The sequence below is a fragment of the Astatotilapia calliptera genome, chromosome 13 (assembly GCF_900246225.1).
Source record: "Astatotilapia calliptera chromosome 13, fAstCal1.2, whole genome shotgun sequence".
Taxonomy (NCBI): domain Eukaryota; kingdom Metazoa; phylum Chordata; class Actinopteri; order Cichliformes; family Cichlidae; genus Astatotilapia; species Astatotilapia calliptera.
The window spans coordinates 24,125,186-24,147,662 of NC_039314.1; the positions used below are offsets into that span (position 1 = coordinate 24,125,186).

Consider the following 22,477-nt stretch of genomic DNA (forward strand, 5'->3'; position numbering starts at 1 on the left):
TTACAACAACAGATGTACAACACACCGAAATGCCACCAAAGTGCAGCACGCGCCAGAAGCTGTGATATCACTTTTTGTTCATGTCGCTGTACACAAACAACAGCTATGCTCGCCAAACAATAATGACGAGCATAAACTGCCAGTCAGAGGTTGAACGATTTAGATCTTTTTGTGGATATTTATCAGAAGAAAAACTGAAAGTAAATGATGTTAAGTCAGAACAGTTCTCTGGTTTTTGTTTTTCTTACTTTGTCTGCCTCACTGTTACCGTTCAACAGTTACACTGAGCTAATTATATACTTTAAGGATGCTTAATGATCATAACTTGTTTTTTAAAAAATGAACTAGTCCCTCAATTATACATTGACAGACAAATCGCAACAAACTCATCATAGTCAGAGTGGTTATCAAATCTCTGTACCTTCAGTACTTCTGTATATAACCAAGTCTGAACACATTTTTTTTTTAAATGTAAGAAGGGAAAAAAGAAATCAGATGAATTAGTCTCAAAGTAAGAAAACCCATAGAAAGCAAATGAACATTCAGCTCAATCTATTATACATGATTAAATATCAATCATACATAAATCATGTACTTTATTCAGAGCTATTTAAAACCATTAATCACATTGTTCATTAACTAAAGCATATTATAAAACGCAGCTGAAACATTAATGCTGTTAGCATCGTGCATATCCAGGATGTAGGTATGTGTATTGCCAGGGCAGTGACTGACCTAGACTATAGTCTGAAATGCAACGTTTCACACAGCTGTCTTTTACCTGACTTATTTACAGCTTTCCATCCCAGTGAGAGATCTGCAGCCCCTGTTTATAACTGTCAAAATGAGATGCCCAGTTTATGGAATCATTAAAATCAAATTACAATAAAAGCAAAGTCTATAATGTCTAAACCCCCAATGGCAAATAAAAATATTAACATATAAAATATAGCTAGAAACACTCAGTTTCAAATGGCCTCATTTGGCCTCTTGAAGGTGAAAGGGGTTCATGATACAGTGTCCTTCACTTCAACTCCTAGCACTTTCTAAAATGTATGCCTTTTTAGCATCAGCAACCTCAAATTCCTCATCCCAGACTGTGGGTACGGTTTTCCAAAAACAGATTTATATGGCAAACAGAGCATGTTTAGGGATCAGTCTAACTGTCAGTGAATGGCTTAGCAGTGGCATCAGAGCACATCACTAAAGCCTATTCATTGCCACTTAGCAGAACAGTCACCTTAGTTTAACACTGTGTGTATGTGTGTGCGGGTGTGTGTTCACTTCCTAATACTGTCATATACAAACATACACTCGCACGTACTCACTGTGAGCAGATTTTGAAAAAGATAATGTCAAACCAGTCTCCCTGCACAGTAGTTTAGCTGGAGTTTACCATAAAAGCCTTTGTATATGCACAAACCATAACCATCACTTGCATCTCCTGAGAAACCCACCCACTCAGGCCCACTGGGTCAAGCTTGTGGATAAACATGGGCATTTACAGAAGACAGTGTTTTGCGAGCCACACAGGCCTGTCTCCATCACAAGCAGCCATCTTAAGTCGCACAGGGGAAAAATAAATAACCAAGAGATAATAACTGTTCCACAGCCGTTTTCCAATTGCACCTCACGCCCCACCACAACTGCCTGACCACCCATCATCGCCATGTAACACATGACACCAAAAACAAGGCGAGATGAGGACAAAGACAAGAAGGTAAAGTCGGATTAGCGCCGACTGAGGAGAAGGGCAGGTGACAGCATGTGAGGCAATGAAGTGATAGAGGACAACCTCAGAGATGACTGATAAGAGAGGGTGTGGCGGCCAATAATGTACGACCGAGAGACTTTGTTCAGACAGTAGCGCTCAGAAATAATTATTTAAAAACAGAGGCTAATATTTTAGGGTCTTTATCTTATAATATAAAGCACTCAAGACGGCATCAATGTTTAAAAAAATACTGATGTATAATCACTTTAAATTTGCATTTCTTTTGTGTTAAAGACTGGCACGAGTCTGTACACATTGAGCGTCGGCAAGGGACAGCAGCCATGATCATAATTTAAGACCACATTAGCTAGTAGGTAAGAAGGCACTCCAGTCCACTTTGAATTATACATTTACATGGATGCAATTTTAGTGCATTTGGAGGTTTTCTGATTGAAAGTGATTTTAAAATTAAGTGATAGCCATCTGCTGCACCTGGGGTGAGGGAGGAAGATTGGACAAAAGACACACACTGTGGCACAGACTCAGATGAATCGTAACTAATGATTAAATGCAAAGTGTTATATACACTTTCACTACTTGTGATATCATCTTCCCTAATAAAGGGATGACGCATGCTCTTTTGTATAACTGGGTGAAAAGAGTTGAGTGGAGAAGAAGCAGTGCATCATGGGAAGAACCCCCCAGCAGCCTAGGCCCATTGCAGTAGAACGTGACAGAACAAGGGTTCAGGGTCACCTGGTTTATCAGAAAGAAAAGTTTTACGCTTAATCTTAAAAGCAGAGAGGTAGGCTGTCTCCCAATACAGCTGTTACAGTAGCAGATTTCATCATTACAGTTTTAACTCCGAGCTCTACAACGAAGGCGACACAGGTAGGGGACAGGATGTTTTGCAGGTGATACTTGTGTTATGGGGTCAAACATCACACTGTATGAGGCAAAAACAAAGCCTGTTTGAGCTGGTTTCTGCGTGTGTGTAATATAAATGTATTTATATGTGTCTGAGAGGGACATTACATGGTGTATGTGGATCCATGCCGAGAGCCTGTGTGCACATGTGTGTAAATACTGTATGAAAGACACAAACTGTGTGTGTTTGAGATGTTGTGCATATGACTGTCAGTGTCTGGTGACATCTGCTGCGTTGTTGGCCGGGTGCAGATCACAGCAGGCCGCAGGCGCCTCAAACCAAGGAGATGAAAGCTGAGGTCACAACCTGGACCAGTGGGACAAGGCACACAAATACAAATGCACACATGCAAGTGTAAACAACATACACAAACTGTATGCACAAGACACACACCGTAAACATATGTCTCACACACACACACACACACACACACACACACACACACAGCATGTGAAGGACAAAAGACGAAAGAATAAGCCAAGCAAGGATTTTTTAAAAAAAAAAAAAAAAAAAAAAAGAGGAAAAAAAAAATCAAAGCAGACAAAAGAAAACGGGACTAAAAGCAAAACTACACCCACACAGACAGGAAACTGAAAAAGATGATGCAAGCACAGAAGCAAAGCCCCACATTGTCAGGGGCAACAGTTTAATCAGTTTAATTAACAAACACGTGCATGTATGCATGTAAGCAAAAACACACACACACACACACACACACACACACACACACACACACGGTGTGTGCCAAGCAGCTGTGTGCCAAAAGCTGTACAAATCAGAAGGTGCCTCTGTGTGTCTGAGTATATGTGAGAGCTACAATCTGAATAGAAGAGTTACAGACAAAAAGATGCATTTCAGTATCGCTTCAAATTCTGAATTTGTTGAATCCTTTCTGAATTAAGTCAGCTACCATTATGGTAAATTACCTTGTAATAAAGCTTCTTTTGACTGACACAAAAACATGAAAAACAAACAAGACCTTCTCATACATACATTAATTAAATTACTGCAAATTAAAATATGATAATCAAAATTTGTATTAGACAGGCACGTTTTAAATTAGTATCTTTATACTTCTGCTTCATGAAAACCTTGTAGAGTTTGAAAATACTGTTTTGAACTGTGACATATATATAATATCTCTGAAGTGTCAAATTTAGGCCAGATTTCCAAGGTCTTTAAAACCTTCCACTCTAGAGTGCAACAGGAAGCAAAATATTGTATTTCATTCGACTGAATCACGTCATGAGAGTGGTTACCTGATTGTGCTATCCGGCTCGATTTAACAGAGTCACAGTTTCATAGGTATTTTGTAGACAAAAGGCCCGCCTCTTACCTGTCATACCACATTAAAGTAAGACAGGAGGGCACAGCAGCAATACTGATACGTTTCTTTGATTTAAACAGTAGTGTTACATTGTAATGATGTAATGATGTCATTTTTTGGTCACTTAAATAATCCTAAACTGAAATCTAATGAAGCAAAAGTGGTGGAAAAACATGTCTTTGTTACAAGTGTTATAGTTACAGGTGACACAAGTACAGGGACATTTAAATTAGCTTAAATCTTGCCAGGTGTCCAACATGCAACAGTACCTCAACACTGATGCTTCTTGTGAATCTCGGGGTTATTTTATTTTCGACACCCAGAGGACTAGACTGAAATGTGTCAGGTGACGGTTACAGGCCTCTGTATTTTTTCCGATGTGCAGTCGAAGTCAAACTTTCTTTTCCTTGTAAGAAGCAACTTTGGGACAAAATCAATAAAGTTTCCAGATACGGCCCACTTGAGATTAAATTAAGTTGTATGTGACGTGAACTAAAATAATTTAGCATCTCTCCTTTACGTTTTTCCAAACAAAAATCCAGTTTGTAAACTTAAAAGAATGTAAATTAGAAAATGTGGCTTATACACACACATGATTGTGTTCTGTTTGTCTAACACGCAAACATGAAATAAATACAAAAAAAGGGAACCAAAAAATATATATATTCAGTGTCTCAATTGGACACCAGCTGCCACATGCTGAGTTACAGACAAGCATGACAACAGCACAGAGATGTAGTTCGAGAGACACACGCAAACACACACAGACAAACCTCTATGGCAGTGGTCGCAGTTAGTCAGCAGACTGGCCATGTGACAGGGTGGCGTGGTGTGGATTAGGGGCCAGTAAGCCTATTAGGGCGACAGGAGGGACCACCCGGCCTCCACAGCCACACACAGCACCCTAACACATAACTGGCTGGAAACACAGCCAAATACAGAGTTCCCCAGACACAGGTGCAGTTACACAAAGACAAAAATATACCCACATCGGCACAAAAGGAGAAACAGACACTCTCCTTATAAATGTTTTCTTTTTTTCACTTTAAGCTGAATTGTGGGGTAATTTCCTCCATAATGTGACTGCATCGTTTCCTTATTTAGCCAACAAATTGCTGATGTGCTTTCGGAGCATTAAAATAATATTTTTAGCTGCACAGTGGCAGAAAATGGCAGCGTTTAGGATGGTAACAGTTGTGTGTCTGTGTGTGTGTGTGTGAGTGCGCCCAGGGAGGAGTCTGGAAGTGGGGGGTAATCACAAGCATCTGTCCTCTCTCCACACGGCAATTAATTAGATTAAATTAATTTGGAAAGCATGTGTGAATGTGTGATCCCATACTAGGAACCTCCCGCCTTCTTACAATCTCACACACACAAACGCACAGGAAATTATTTACATGCCTCAATCTTTGAACTATAAAGCATATATTATTTAAAATTAGCATTGCGTTCACACACAAACAACCCAAGCGAATGCACACGCTCTTCTTTCTGACACAATAAATTAGGCCTTTTGAGTTCTCCAAACTATTTAAGAAATGGGAAATGAGCAAAGGTGAAAACTTTGGAGACACACGCGTGCACACAAGCGCAAATTAATCCCAATTTGTCGGCCGCGGCACGGGAGAAACTTTTGGGATTTCATACTTCATACCAGCTTTTGTCACCTTTGCATGAATAGCCGAGGGCTGAAATAATTGTGTTTTTCTTCCCCGAGGCCCAGTCAGCGCTCACAAGCCACTGGCCTACGTAATGTGTTCCAGACAGAGACAGGGGAGGGGGGAGAGCAGTATACACACCATGGCTACGTGTACAATACAGAGAGGGTGTGTGTGTGTGTGTGTGTGTGTGTGTGTGTGTGTGTGTGTAAAAGTGATCGAGGTACATTTGTGTGTGTACGTCATGTTTTTTTTTTTTCATCCGAACTGAGTGTGTCAGTATGTGACTGTGTTACTGTGTGAGTGGGCATATGTGGCGTGGAAAGGCCCTTAATGGAGTTGGATGTGGTCCACAATAGCCAGGACTTCACCTTCGAGAGAAAACACAGAATGAAGGGGACAAAAAGAGATGGAGAAGGGAGGAGGACGCAACAAGAATGTGATCAAAAGAGGTGAAATGTGATCGTAAACCATTGGTGAAAATCCCATCATATACACAGCATACAAATCAAATACGGATATGGACTCAATGCATTTAAGTTAAATTAATGTAAAAACACTACATCAGAAGTATTTCATACTACAGTTTGATTTATGTCTGCGTTCATACCTCAGTTTTTGAGGTTAGCGTTTCAGCTCTCTTCTCGGTTTTTTGGGCCACAGTTTCAGCTGTTGCCTCAGATTTTGGTCTACCAATTTCGCATCACGCCTCGCTTTTTGGGCTAAAAATTTATCTTTAGGACCCATTTAACATCATGCTTTTTGTACTATGATTTCAGTTTCTGTTTCAGATTTCAGCTCGTTTTGGTTTTTGGGCTACGTTCAAATCTCGATTTTTTTAGCTACGGTTTTGTTTCATGCCTCTGTTTTTGGGTCAGAATCATATCTCGGTTTCTGGGACACATTTTCAGCGTGTTTCATTATTTGGCCAGATTCACATCACAGCTTTTAGCCTACAGTTTCATCTCCTGTCTTGTTTTTGGGCCAAGTTCAGGTGGAAACTCCTGGGCTAGTTTCGATTTGTGCCACAGTTTTATGATCAGGATCATGTGTCGGTCTTTGAGCTACGGTTTTGGTTCGTGGCTTCGTTTTCCTTCAGAAAGGATACATCATAATAATATTTGACTGTAGGTTGAACTAAAAATAAACTCCATTATTGTGATGCATTACCAGTTCCTTTGCTACAGTATAATAATATTTAAAAATGCAGCTTTCATCAGACTACTATACTTAAACCAGTCAATAACAGCTCCACAGAGGCATCATATGGATATGGGTTAATGAAACTAGATGAAACTCACAGGTTTTGTTCTCAGTTAGGGATATGCAACTAAGCAAAATTTGAATTTCCATGCAATTATGCCCTCCATTAATTTTAAATGCAGGATAATCAATATCGGGTTGTTTTGTTGAGGGTTGTTTTTTTGGGGGGGAAGGGCATAGTGTATTTTATTTTGTCTTTCCTTTACCGAGATCTAATTTAGCCTTTCCTTAAAACTCCAAACTCAGGTCAGGCCAAGATAAGAGGAGGAGAGACGTAGATTAAGAAAAGCAGTAAAACCAACTCAGCTGTTTGGAAACACTTTGGTTTTAAACAGTCAGGTGATAATAACAAATAAAACCCTGTTTGTTTTTTTTAACAACTGCATCGTGTTTTAAAAGTCAGTTTGTCGCATTAATTGGTCGTGATCAGAAAACAGCATAAGATATCAATATAACTGTGGTTAGACTTAGAAACCATAGCCTTGGTTTGAAAATTGTTACACACTTATAAATTAGATATTTTTCCTTTTCTGTAATAAGAGACATAATCAGTCTTACTGTCACATTTTAAAGATTTTAACTATTTAAAAAAAAAAGGAGGACAGGAAAAAGCTGCGAGTACATAAAGTGTCAATTTCAAATTCGATATTTAAAATGTGTGTACGTGCAGCAGACAGGCTGTCAAATGTTGTGAGTGCCGATTTGGAAGCGCCTTCCTGCCTGGGTGACATTGATGTAATGTGAGTGAAAAAGGTGAAGTATGAGTTGGAGGGAGGAAAGATGGGCCTTTGAGTGTGTATCACTGTATATTCAATGTATTCAGACATGATAGCTTCTCACATGAAATGCAATGGTGTGTGTGTGTGTGTGTGTTATTTAAATCCCTCCACAAAGCTTTGAAGATGAGGCAAGTTGGTCTCCCATCTCCAGCTTTGGCTGATATGCAAACGCAGAGAGAATACACACAGACATACATACACATATTAACCCCACCACCACACACACACACACACACACACACACACACACACACAAAAGAGCCTGTCAGCACAATGCCTTCAAATATAGCCGTCCAATCTTTTGACTCTCAATTTGCCCACCTTTTTGATAATACGCGCCTGTTTGAAAAAGGGTGAAAGGCAAGGGTAGCATGCAATTTAGAGATACTACTGTGTAGCCATTTTCAGCCTTCCGCCTCTTTCCCTCTCTCTCCTTCTCCATCGCTTTCTCCTCTTTGCTCTCCCTCTCTCTCCATCTTTTGATTATGCGATTCGCCTTGGCAGACGAACAAATAGAGGAGAGAAAAAGGTAGTGTTTGACACTGCCATTTTCAATGACAAAATACAATCTAGCCAGGGCCAGTAATTCGACGGGGAGGGATTAGCCTAGCGCGAGGTTGGGCCCCCAGATTAAGACGAAGCCCGAGCGCGGGGATCTTGAATTTCATCATCTTCGGCGCTCGGGCACAATGCAGTATTCTTCCCCTTTTCTCCTCTGCCGTCTGATGAGGGGTCAGGAGAACTCACCTCTCCTCTTCTTCTGTTACTCCTCCTCTTCGGAGCAGCACTCACTACTGCATTCATTCATGTGTCCTTTACTTTACATTAGCTCAGATACCTGAAGGGTGTGGGTGGCTGGTGGGGGGGGACGCGAGTGCTCTTTACAGTCATGCACACGCAGGCAAAGTCAGAATGAAAATAACCTAAAATGTAATACGGATAATGTTGGATAAGGTTATACTTTTCATCACACATGCTTTGAAACAAACACACAGAAACGTGAAGGCTGCACAGACATCTAAAGACAAACATAGATGCAGGTGACAAAAACGGGTTATCCAGCAAATTTAATCATGAATGCCTGAAAAGGACTTTGCTCATCTTAGGCTGGCCTGCCCTCTTGTGGTGAGAATGTTCAAATTAAAATGAACACTGAACATGGTTTATCAATCATTGCCTTTGCTTGCACATATCATGTAATTATTGTGTCTATATCTCTTTTAATCACTGACTAATATTAGCAGTGAGAATATATATAATTTTTTTAAAGGAGCAATGGGTGCAAATCAGTAGCACTGGTGTACATCAATGAATGCAAATAAAGATCTCAGAACTGAGATACATTGGTTTGTAATAAATTAAAGCATATAAGAAACTGAAATTAGGATAAAGATGACATATTAAATGTTTAATCTGACAATGTAATTTATATTTTATTTACATATTTATTTAAATGAGTCAAAGACTTTGGGATGTGGCAACAAAAGACTGCCAAGGTTGGAATGGTTAAAACATTTTTTTTAAGTAGCCATCCTAACATCTAATGAGTTTATTTAATAATATAATTGGGTTTAAAAAGAGCTCGTCAGACAAGTTCAGTCTTGTTGAAGTAAAGAAACAGTGACGGCTTCACTGCTCTGTGATAGACTGGATAAGAGAATAGTTCAACAATTTAAGAATAAAGTTTCTTAACTTTTAAGTGCAAAGAATTCTGGAATTTTATCATTTATACCATATGTTATTATTAAAAAGCTTCAGAAAATCCAGTCAAGTTCTTGAACCAATGTGAGAAATTTACATTCACATATAGTAATGACTCATTCTGTAATGAAGTCAATGCATTGGGTCAGACACCATGCAAAAGAGAGGAAAAAAAGAGAACAACAACAACCACCCAATACTTTAAACACATGTAGGAATGCCCTTCTCTGGGCCCTAGCTCACTAAAGAAAGTCTGCCTGAACTTTCCACCCGTGTTGGGAAATCACCGATCCAAAAACTAATTTCAGCATCTCCATCCTCATAGATGCTCAGAGTTTTTCTAAATAATTTCTAAGGGACTTGTTTGAAGGATCTTTTTTAGGCTTTATAGTTAGGAGAAACTCGGCCTCAGGATACCTTCACATGTGTGTGAAGGTGTAAGGTTGCCTTCTCCCTCCTCTCCCTCCATTCCTGCTGTCAGTAGACTTTGTCAGGCTTTGATCTTTCTATCATTAGTCAGGTATGCAGAGACACAGGCAAACCACCAACTTGTCTTTTTCTCTCCCCTTCTTGCTTTTTCTTTTCTTGTGCTCTCCCACGCTCTACCTAGAGAAAACCTGCTGACCTGCTTGTCTTCTCTACTCTCTGTCAAAGATAGAAAGGTAGAGCAGCGTCGTTTCTTTGAGCTTGACGAGTACAGAAAGTGACAGTTTCTGTGCTCTCTGCCAGCTCTATTTTTCCACATTCTTTAAGAACAGGGTGGAAGAGTCTCGGTGTCCATCCCTGTTGGTCACTAGCAGTGCATGTCTCCCTAAAGTCACACATTGGAATATTTGGAAGTTGGTTTAAGAGAGCACTTCTTAAAGATGTGTTTACTCGTGTCATGAAGTCTAACAGCTGTTTTTACAACAAAGAAAATTGGTACAGTTAATTTTGTTGTTGTTGATTTGTTACTTCAAACAGCTAACCCTTTAATATAACAGCACACATAATAAATCTGCTAATTAAAAAACAACAAACAAAACAGTCCATTAAAAACTAACTTTTGAATTGTTTTACTGTAATATACTTAAAATTTTCTGCACGTAGAAATGCAGGCTGACCATTCGTTAGGATAAAATAAAATAAAATTTAAAAAAAAGGCTTGCATAAGAGAGGAAATACCCGTCTCTGGTGATATTCCAAGCTGAAATTCTTGGAAACAGAACTATTTGAATACTTTCACAGCTCCTGATTAAATATGTTGCAGTATCCTTGTCCTTTAACTAAAGGACCAGAATATGTACCTGTGACCATACAGAAGTACTCGAGTAAAACCAATCTCACATAATTGTATTCACACCAACTGTTCATCGAAAAATCTTTAAAAAAAAACAAAAGACTTGAGTTTGGTACCTCTCTCACATCTAAAGTGAGAGAGGTACCGATTAGAACATGCTGTAGGTATTACAAGTACTGCGCTGCAGTGGTTTGTATCATATCTATCTAATAGACTCCAATTCGTGCATGTAAATGGAGAGTCCTCTTCACACACTGAGGTTAATTATGGAGTTCCACAGGGTTCAGTGCTAGGACCAATTCTGTTTACATTATACATGCTTCCCTTAGGCAGTATCATTAGAAGACATAGCATACATTTTCACTGCTATGCAGATGACACCCAGCTCTATCTGTCCATGAAGCCAGATAACACACACCAATTAGTTAAACTGCAGGAATGTCTTAAAGACATAAAGACCTGGATGGCCGCTAACTTTCTGCTTCTTAATTCAGATAAAACTGAGGTTATTGTACTCGGCCCTGAAAATCTTAGAAATATGGTATCTAATCAGATTCTTACTCTGGATGGCATTACCTTGGCCTCCAGTAACGCGGTGAGGAACCTTGGAGTCATTTTTGACCAGGACATGTCCTTCAACGCACATATTAAACAAATATGTAAGACTGCTTTCTTCCATTTGCGCAACATCTCTAAAATTAGAAATATCCTGTCTCAGAGTGACGCGGAAAAACTAGTTCATGCATTTATTACTTCCAGGCTGGACTACTGTAATTCATTATTATCAGGATGTCCAAAAAACTCACTGAAAAGCCTTCAGCTAATCCAAAATGCTGCAGCAAGAGTCCTGACAGGGACTAGAAAGAGAGAGCATATTTCTCCTGTTTTGGCTTCCCTTCATTGGCTTCCTGTTAAATCCAGAATTGAATTCAAAATCCTGCTCCTCACATACAAGGTCTTAAATAATCAGGCCCCATCTTATCTTAATGACCTTGTAGTACCATATCACCCTATTAGAGCGCTCCGCTCTCGCTCTGCAGGCCTACTTGTTGTTCCTAGAGTATTTAAAAGTAGAATGGGAGGGAGAGCCTTCAGTTTTCAGGCCCCTCTTCTGTGGAACCAGCTTCCAGTTTGGATTCGGGAGACAGACACTATCTCTACTTTTAAGATTAGGCTTAAAACTTTCCTTTTTTCTAAAGCATATAGTTAGGGCTGGACCAGGTGACCCTGAATCCTTGTTATGCTGCAATAGATGTAGGCTGCCGGGGGATTCCCATGATGCATTGAGTTTTTCCTTTCCAGTCACCTTTCTCACTCACTATGTATTAATAGACCTCTCTGCATTGAATCATTTCTGTTATTAACCTCTGTCTCTCTTCCACAGCATGTCTTTATCCTGTCTTCCTTCTCTCACCCCAACCGGTCGCAGCAGATGGCCGCCCCTCCCTGAGCCTGGTTCTGCCGGAGGTTTCTTCCTGTTAAAAGGGAGTTTTTCCTTCCCACTGTCGCCAAAGTGCTTGCTCATAGGGGGTCATATGATTGTTGGGTTTTTCTCTGTATCTATGAAGCGCCTTGAGGCGACTTTTGTTGTGATTTGGCGCTATATAAATAAAATTGAATTGAATTGAATTGAATTAAAGTCAATATGTGAGAGGTTTAAGTGATAAACTGATATATTCTGCAAAGACTAGGGATCTTTTAGGGTCACTGGTTGCATGACTACAACTGGATTCCTTTTTATATCATTTCCTATCATGCTTTGTGTGGAAATTTACAAGGAGAAAAACTTGCTGAACGGTGGAGCAGAAACAGTGGGGGCTTTTGGCTACAGCTGCTCTTTGTGTGTGCAATGATTTGTTCTGTGAAAACAGAAAAAAGATGAAAAGAGCAGAAGATGGACATAAGTGAATGAAGAAAGAGCACCTAGTGATTGTTGGCGTTGCTCACATGATTGAATGTCAGGATTTGCATAAAACCTGCTTGGTTTTACTGAGGAAAAAATAAAATAAATAAGTAGTACAGGTATACACAACTCCAGGCAAGGTTTTCTTTATCATTTGGATAACCAGAGGCATATCCTTGAAATTTCACTTCTTGTTTTAATAATTGCATATCTCAGAGTTTAAATTTATATTTAAACATCTTTACATAGAAAGGGGAGTTTCCCTGCTCCAGCACACAAATCAAAGTGGGCTGTATGTTAAGGTTGGGCAATTGGACGAATGTTGAACTTTTCACTGGTCGTTTTTACAAGAGCGATTTATTTACCCATTTATTTATTTGCCCATGAGTAAGTTTGCTAATAATGTTGGTTGAAGCTAAGAGAAGCAGTCAACAGGAATTTATTTATTTATTTGTTTTTAAAGGGCTGTTTTAACGTCACCCTCTTCCAGCTGTGTGCAAATGCACCCTCAGAGTGTGCGCCCAAATGTAGCAGCGATTCATTTACTCAAACTCATAACATAATGAAAGAAAAAGGGCTAGGGTAGCCTATGTTAAAACAAACAATAACATTTTATTTAAATTAAAAAAACAAAACAAAAACACAATGCTGGGGAGGGAAACAAAGAGAAACTGGCTTCTTTTTTCCACTATACCCGTGTTTACAGGCCGTTCCACTGTTTATCAGTCTCACTGTGCACTGTGTCCACCAGGGGCTGTCCTTTCCATGTTATGCTGCTGGTGAAAAGCTTTTCCAGAGCTTGTTGATGGAGCTGCAGACGCTGGTGGTAGCCTGGCATACTCAGTGGGTTGGTGGACACGTATTTGCTCATTCAAGTTAGTTGCGCGAGTCCTTTGCTGGCACTATATGTCTGGATAGGCAGCACATCCCTTGGGTTACATCCTCAGGTTTACCTCTTTCATCCGGTTTAAAGCCAAAGAAATCCCCCATTGGCGACTTTGTATTTTCTTTTGGCAAATAGTTCCTCCATGTTTGGACTTATTCTGTGTTCTAAAAGCAGTCTGTGCATGTATAAATTGCTCCGCCCATCAAAAAGTCACCTCCACGAATATATCGCCTATCGTCATTTATTGGACTGATGAATGTCGGTCGGAAAAATGTTTACATATTGCCCAGCTGTACTGTATGTGGCCCATAATGTGAAATGAATTTGACATCCCTGTTTTAAAGTGATTTTTTTCATGAGATTCCTGGTTAATTTTGGAGGTGTGCAGGTTTTTATCTTCTAGTTTTTAATCCTAGATAAAAAAAGAAAAGAAAAAGAAAAACAGTGAAAAATGCTTTCTCCACAGTCCTGGTGGTTTTCCTTTGGTGGAGCGATACCTTATGAGGACAAAGATGGTGAATTCTGCTTTGTTTTTCTAAATTGAGTGGAAGGATTTAATGCCTATGAGTAAAAAAGGCCACAGTGCAATAGAGGACCTGATTTTTATCCATGTCTACATTTTAAAACTACTTGCCGGTCTACACAATGAGGTGAAATGGTGCTTACTACCATGTTCTGGGGTTTCATTTAATTATGAGAAAAGCAACAGTTGATTAACTAACCACAGGGTGGCGCCTGCCCTGAAAGTTTCCCCTTATGTGTACCTTGAACCGGAATTAGTGCTGAGCTTTAGCCATAATGTGGGACAACAGTTCCAGTAGCAGAGAAGGCCTATTTCAGTGGCAAAATTTGTATTTTTATTGTCACATTTACATTAGCTTGCACTACTAATAAAGTTTGTGAATAAAAATGCTACTTGGTATGACTCTACAATAAGATGGTAAGAAAACAAAGACAATACTTTCTATTTTTTAGTTTGATGCATTTATTACTTTTAGGCTGAACTTCTGTCATTTGTTTTTAATCAGGATGTCCTAACAAAAACTGCCTGAAAAGCTGTCCGTTTTAACTAAAAATGCTAGAAAGAGGGAGCATATTCTTCTCCTATCTCCACCTGATCCTAGGGCTGGATCAGGTGACCCTGAATCCTCCCTTAGTTATGATGCGATAGGTCTAGGCTGCTGGGCACTTCCCATGATGCACTGAGTGCTCTCCTCTGTGTTTATACACCACTCTGCATTTAATCATTAGTTATTATTAATCTCTGGCTGCCCCTCCGTAATCCTGGTTCTGCTGGAGGTTTTTCCTGTTAAAAGGAAGGTTTTCCTGGAGGAACACCTGGAGGTTTTCCTTCCCACTGTTGCCAACGTGCTTGCTCATAACGGGTCATATGATTGTAGGGGTTTTCTTTCTGTATCATTTACCTTACAATATAAAGTTCCCTGAGACAACTCCTGTTGTAATTTGGCACTATATAAATAAGACTGAACTGAAATTTAAAATGCAGACTCAGTTAGTTCAACATGTGTGCAAGATTGATGGACACCACGTCACAAACCTGCCACAAGTTACCATGAAAAAAGCAAATAAAAGTTTCCAGTTCTTCCTGGCCACCTCCACTTCTCTTCACCAGTTTGCTTCAATTCTCTACTTTGCTGTCTCAGTTTCTTCCTGCTCTCACAAACCTCTACAATACAAGAAATTCTCTCCATCCATGTTATTTTATCATGTTTTGGTTCTTCTTGCCAATTTTTGTTTTAGTTTTTTTAACTAAAAATTGTTTTTTGAGGCTTTTTTCAAAAATTGTGTCTGCCAAACCACACTCAGCAGTTTACAGTTTCTTTCTTTTTTGGAAATATGAATTAGTTGGTGCAACAATCTAGGCAGAGCAAAACCATATCACTTAAAGTGTAAATGCATATCCTTAAATAAAAGTATGTAATGAAAATGGTAGGTCTAAAAGAGCTTAAATGTAACATTTTAAAAGGTTACAGGTTAACAATGATGCCGTCTTTGACTTACTGGCTGGTTAAATTTTAATGTTTGAAACAACTCAGTTGTGACTGTGGAAATGGAAAGAGGCTGAATAAAGTATCGTTCCGTGAAGAGGGCTTTTATTTTTCCACTGTCATGGGACAGTGAATATGGTGCACAATATCTGAAGCTGTGTCACCTAAAGAAAAAAGGCTTCCCCACTATCACTTTCTCGCCTCAGTCAATTTTCCATGACAGCCCAAGCATGACTACTAGAGAGCAAGCAACTGTCCTTCCTTGGATAAAGTTTCAGTTTTCACTTGTTTCTGCTGACTTATACAGCAGTCTGACTAACATGGCATGAGCACATTACGGAAAAGCAGTTGCTGTAATATAAATTGATGGGAACTCCTAAAAACATTTGCGTTAATAAAGTAACAATTGAATTTTACAAGCACATGTATTTTACATGCACATGGTTTGTGGCGTCAAAAAGACAAGTGTAAAAAGTACTCTACTATTACTTGAGAAAAACAGTCTGTTACTACAATAAAAACAAATATATCCTTGTAAAACATGTACATGAATATTATTCAAGCCATTTAATCCGAGGTACTCAGATTATGTAATGACATAAACTGACCACATGGTGGCACAATCTGCACATGAAATGCAAAGACCGTGTCCCTAGAAGACTCCTGAGAATACTGAAAGCTGGTAAATCATCCCTGTCTTGTTTAACATCTAATCCCCAAGTTCCTCTATATGACATTTCAGATGAGTTTGAGCACTTCACACAATTATAGGCTGCGCTCCTTTCCAACCATCAGGTTAGACAGAAAATATGGATATGTAACAACAACAAAAGCATCGTTAACCATGTTAATGAAGAAGCATGTGTACATTTAGTACTCACATTTTCAATGACAAACGTCCATTCTTTGTCTTCAAACTCCTCTGCGTGGGGGTCCTACAAACAAGACAACAGTTATTTAATTAAATTCTAATTTTCACTTTGGCCGTGTGCCAACAGACAGAAAACTGAGTGAGCTCAACAGCTTCCAACCCACTATCATCTCTATTCACCTCATGACCCAGTTTTTATGTTCCATTTCCCCTTATAAATTGTTTGCATTACTGAGGTGACTTTCAATTACACAAGGTTGGGCTACTGAATCCACAGATGGAAACATTAAAATGCAGAAAATTTCTGTGTACTTTAAGCATCTCTGTGTTGCCTCTCTTCCCATCTTCCTGCCTGTTTAAAATCGACATAATGAAAGAAGAGAGGAACGGAGGCAGGAAGCAGCCCGGCCTTACTGTGCTGCGGTGGGTGACCTTCACTGCCCTCCAGTACTCTCTTAAGCACATGCACAGTACACACAGATACAAGACAGAGCTGGACACAGTACAAAGAGAGAAAGCACAGCTGCATGTCAAGTGGTAAACACTAAAAACTGGGCCCATTGAAACCAGATGGTTGGATGCAGGTTAAACCAGTACAATCACTTCAGGTGCTAAAGCATCTGCACATATATTATGCCAGTATTTGGACTGTGGGAGTCAAATTGCAGAACAGGTGATATGATAGGTTGGATTTCAGAGATGCATTAAACCCTGGTTGCAATGGGCATTTCAAGGATGGTCAGCTGACATACGTCGACACCAGGGGGCAAGCCCCAGACTAAAAACACACTTATGACTTATGGGGCACAGCTCAGGTTTAGTCTCTACACCTTTACTAAAGTATTAATGCAAACAATGGCCAGATTTAAATAATAATAGTGATATAAAAGCTTTAAAGCTGATCCACCCAACAAACATAGGACAGATTTTAAACCAGACTTCATTTAAAAGGTAGAGGAGGAGTTTCTCTAGTGAGGACAAACACAAATGTACAGTCTGCTGTTTGTTGCAGCCTCTGTGTGTAATACACGAGCTCTGATTGCCTTTTTGTCTGGCTGAGCTCAGGACACACTCCCAGAAATCAATATTCCTGCAGTCTAGTGTAACAATCAGACAACGCCCACACACAAACACAGAAAATAACACAGCCTTCTCACATACCCCCCCCCCCCCAACTGTAAACTTGCTGTTATTTCACATCCCACATAAACTGCTTTTAAGCACCAGCAGAGTGAGGCGTTATCAGCTGTTTTAGTGCTGCTGGTAAACAGAAGCTGCAGATCACACACAGCATGCACCTTCTTCTGTGACATATCGTTTTCATTAACAAATTCCAACATTAGTGACAAGGATTTTATTATTTTGTTAAATATTTTTAAAATACGAACAGGAAAATGCTTGTCCTTTCCAATAATTCAGAACCGAACAACTCTTGTGGTACTCTCAGTGAGATTTGTTTTCAGATACTTTAAAATAAAATTAAAAAAATAAAATGTCACAAGTCAAATCCAGCTACCGGTAATTTAAAACTCAATAGGGTAAAAACAATAACTGCCCACTTTTATTATGCACATTATCTCTGGTAGGATTGATCTGTCTGCATAATGAGCAGCCAGAGCACTGCTTACTTCAGTTAATATTTAATCTCATGATTTTTTTTTACTATATACAAAGTTCAGCTAAGGCTGTCTGGTAGTGTACATCCCCCCGAGGCTACAATAATGCAGGGCTCAGCTAGTTCAGCTAGCTTGAGGCCAGAAAACACTTTGACAGGATCTTAAAATCATGGTTACGTTTCCCCTCACTTTCAGTTACCACAATTCAGAAGAAAAAAAATCAGAAGTGTAAGTTATTAGATACTTGAATTGCCCAAGTGTAACACTTGGGCAATTCAAGAGACAGGATTTTTGAAAAAGTACTGTAAAATCGGGGCACAAACCTAGTCTCATTTAAAAAACATAATGTGTAAAAACTGGTGCAGTTTCCTATAACACAGGTAAAATGACCCAGGTAACGTTAAAAGCCCTTTATAACATTTAGGCGTTATAGGACCAGAGAGGTGACCTGAACTCTCAAATCTACAGAACTGTAGGCTAGGGATGTGCATGACTATCCAAGCAGAGGACTGAATGTCCCTGCTGACAGGTACCACCAGAAATATAATAATTGAAACTAAGCTCATATTTTATTGTTATACAACATCAATTAATTATTTCTGTAACCAAGAAAGGTTACCAGAGCAACTCTGCATGCAGCTTTTGACCTGCAATTGACCAGGAAAGTATTTGCCAGTAATATAACTACTGCAGATTAGGGTGTTAATGCATTTTCAAAGGGTCTGATTCTGTCTGGGGTTTTACTGTAGACAGTATTTCCAGCATGAGCTTTATGCTACACGCACAGAAAACTGAAAAGCTGTGAAAAATAATGAAGTCAAGAATCTAAAGAGAATCAGGCCCTGCATCTTTTTCCCCCCCCTAACGACTCTGTGAGATCTTTAATACAACTATAAATATTCACAACGTTTCCCTTTCACTCAGTGTAAAGCAGTTGAAATACAGTATAAAAATGTTCTCATTTAATGCACTATCCATTTATAAAATGGATGACACTCAGTCTGAGATGTCTTAAGGAATATGAGCACCATTTCAACTTTAAGTCTCAGTTTTTCAACATTATAAAGAAAGGCTGCTTTACTAAATCAAATAAACCTCTCAGCACAGCTACTTTACTTTCCTCTTAAAGAAATAAATCTGTATTGTTAGATAAAACATTATTGGCAGCTCATTACTCTGAGTCTGACAATTTAATTAAAAAAATGAAATGTATTGTTAATCCACTGGAAAATCTTTTTGTCGACAGACAGGAAATTTTGTTTAATTGTTCATCTATGGGGGACCTATAAGTACCACTTCTTCCCACTAATTTTCAAGCACCTGTTGTACTAGAAGACAATATTTTCCTTCCTCTATATATGCTCCATCTTGTATGTATGTACACATATGCACAAAATAAATGATCAATTAATCAATCTAATTTTTTTTAAATATTCATGCAACATCCAAAACCTTGTCTGGTGTCTTTTTTAGTAAGAATGGTGTCAAAGTGACAATGATTCAACCTTCTTGGATTAAAATACCAAAATAATAAAGTCAAACATTCTTAAAAATGATTTACACTGCGACTCCCATCAACAACTCTTGAAGACCAAATAGTGAAAAGTTATGCCGACCTTCTTTGCACAGCATTAGATGCTTTGATTGTCCAATCATGGTTCACGGACTGTATTATTAAACACCCTGATCTATGACATGCTCCTGGCTGTGTTCGTGTAAACTAGGATGATGTTTCAGAGTTTCTTTATTTTTATTATCCAGAATAAACAAAAACCTTTCTACCAAGGCAGCAGGCTTACAGACTGCATTCTATTGCCGTTTGATTTGAGCTCCATCCAACTTAATGGTTGAATGGTGCCTTCAATGGTTTTGCATTTTGTCTCATTACCAAAACAGCTTTATTACTTCCTCTGAGACAGGAAGTGGAAGTGGGCCTAAAAAAAGAGAGGCACTAATAGTACAGTTACATTCAACAACCACAGACTTCAAAAAACTGAGCTAGTACACACAAAAGCAGACGTAAGGATTTGTTTTTACAGATGTCTGGAGATGAAGTCTTTACTCTATTTGAGGGTTTCTGTGTCAAGTGCCTTGGGATTGACTAGATTTTCATGTATTTAGTATCCAAATTGTTAAAAGCCACCACCACCACTTTACAAAGCAAGACAATTATGGTAGAGATTTGTGGTAGGAGTTATGGGTAACAAGATACTGAGCTCTGAGCTGACCTGTCAGCAAAAAGGCCAGTATGTTTAAGTAAGTCAGACAAGGTGACAGATACCTGTTTAAGTGTACAATAGAAGCAGAATTTTTGGCATAAGCCATTTGTAAAGATCATATTACACAAGTGTGATTGAACATTTTATTAAACTAATATTTAATTACCAAATTCAACCAATCATGATGCTTTGACTGAATCCTTCAGCCCCTGTGTCTTTAGCACTTTAGTAGCATGATGACAATTCCATGCTACACACTCTAGATTTCTATTAACCAAGGAAGAAAAACTGCCTCAGAGCATCACAGAGTCACCACCATGCTTCACTGTAGATGGCATCATTCTTCCACCTCCAGACTGCCTTCTTTTATGAAAGGTAATGTTTTCTTCTCTTAAGCTCTAGGCCTGATAGGTTTATGGCTTTAACAGAAAAACCTGAACTCTGGAAGTTAGAAATTGTTTGTACAACAATTGATTTGTAAATTTGTGATCTTGTGAAAGATTCATTAAGGAATTGTAGGCAAAAGTCAGGAAAATTAGCATTTTATGTTAAATTTAGAAAAATATTAGCTGTGTTGAGCAATTTTAACCGTCTGTGTGTGCTTTTGGTATTGAAATCAACTGGAAAAGTTCACATTTTGCTATTAGGATTAGTTTGATAAGGGGACTAAATAAGTGTGCTTCCAACTAAATGTATATAAATGTTTAGCCTAACATTTTCCCAGAAAAGTCTGAAAAATTAGGGCTAGAGTTTCCTTAAAGGCCTGTTTTACACAGATAATAGAGCAGCAGGTTACCTTAAAAAGAGTGACCGTGATCTCAATGTTTTCTGGTACCGGCCACACCACGACTCCTCTGTAGGGGTTTTTGATGCCAGGCTGCCAGCTGTGAGACTGCAGGACAGAAGGATGGATGATGAAAAAAAATTACATTTGGAAATAAGTGGAAATTGAAAATTTTCTTAAACTAAAAATGCATCTAATCCAATACCAACCTTGGAGGATTTCCGTCGACTTCTACGCGTCCAAACCACCACCAGTTTGTCTGGTTGCCTGTGAGAAGAGAGAGAAAAGAAAGATTAATGTAAAAAAAAGGCCAGTCCATCCACTTCTGTGCTACACTTCAACATATAATTACTGTCAGTCTAAACTAGATTGTATTTTATTGCTTCAAGTTTAAAACCCTGATAAGCCCTCTGCTCTGCACACACATATACAAATACCTGCATAGTCTCACAGCATGAATAAATCATGATGAGACAACTAAACCCCAGCTTTGTCCCTGCAGACTGCAGCACACACAACAGGATGCACACTTGCAGAAATACAGAGTATACACATACAAGTACGAGTTTAGTCTAACAGGAGAAAAAACAAACAAACAAACAAACAAAAAAACAAATAGGGGTCTGAGAGTTAGGATAATCTGATCCAGTCCAGGATGGAATCAGCTGTAAGGTGTAATAACCACTGAGATCAGTGCACGAGCTGTTAGTGGCAGAGCTAACACAGCATGGAGGAAGCAATTTGGAGAGGTTTCACACCTGGGATGCCAACAGCACATCTTTCAGCCCAAATTCACCAGAAAAACAGTCACGAAAAAGCCTTTTTTGTTGTACATGAACATTAGTACATATGTGAACAGACAAAGCAAACATTGTTATCAGGAACATTAAAAAATAAAAATGTAACATTCATGCCCAGAAACAAAAATCAGTAGATTAGAGATTGTGACCATTTTACAAACTGCCATGCTAAGTTCAGTCACATGATAAGGCAGTGCTGTGGTGGTTAGCAGTGCTGTGGTGGTTAGCACTGTTGCCTCACAGCATGAAGGTTCTGGGTTCAAATCCACCTCCCACAGGACCAAGAACGTCCATGTTAGATTATTTTAGAAGAAATATTTACTTATTTTACATCAACAATTGAAGTTGCAGTCTAATAAAAAAAAGTTTTTGTGACCTGATGTAATTCCTTATTTTAAAAAATATATTAAGTACTGCTGCATAACATTTTTTTTAAACTGACAAATGAGATGACAGGCAGCAGTTGAAGGAACAAACCAATACAATTTTTTAAACAGCCTGAAGACAATGCAGGGTGTTCAGAAGAGGAGTGGCTGTAGTTCAGATTAGGCATCTAAGTGCATTCTGAAATGCAGCTGATGGTGCTGCGGTTCATGTGTTAACTGCTGAGGCATACTTTGGCTTTTAGTCATGCTTAAGCATCTCTCTCACTCACTCTCATGGGCAAGCCTCCACTTCATGCTGTGAACCTCTCCAGCTTCATGGATAGCAGTCTGTAGCTAATGCAGACCTCTGGTTTT

The 22,477-nt window shown here is 39.0% G+C and overlaps 1 protein-coding gene across 4 annotated transcripts in view; it reads right to left on the reverse strand.

Annotated features, from left to right (window-relative positions):
- Positions 1-22,477, reverse strand: part of ehbp1 (EH domain binding protein 1) — a 163,738-nt gene that overhangs the window by 118,463 nt on the left and 22,798 nt on the right. For all 4 annotated transcript variants that reach the window (XM_026190107.1, XM_026190108.1, XM_026190110.1 and 1 more), the window contains 3 exons: positions 21,147-21,204; positions 20,950-21,045; positions 16,329-16,382 (listed from right to left, as the gene is read on the reverse strand). In XM_026190107.1, coding sequence (XP_026045892.1) covers positions 16,329-16,382; positions 20,950-21,045; positions 21,147-21,204 — 208 coding nt within the window. The remainder of the gene's footprint in view (positions 1-16,328; positions 16,383-20,949; positions 21,046-21,146; positions 21,205-22,477) is intronic.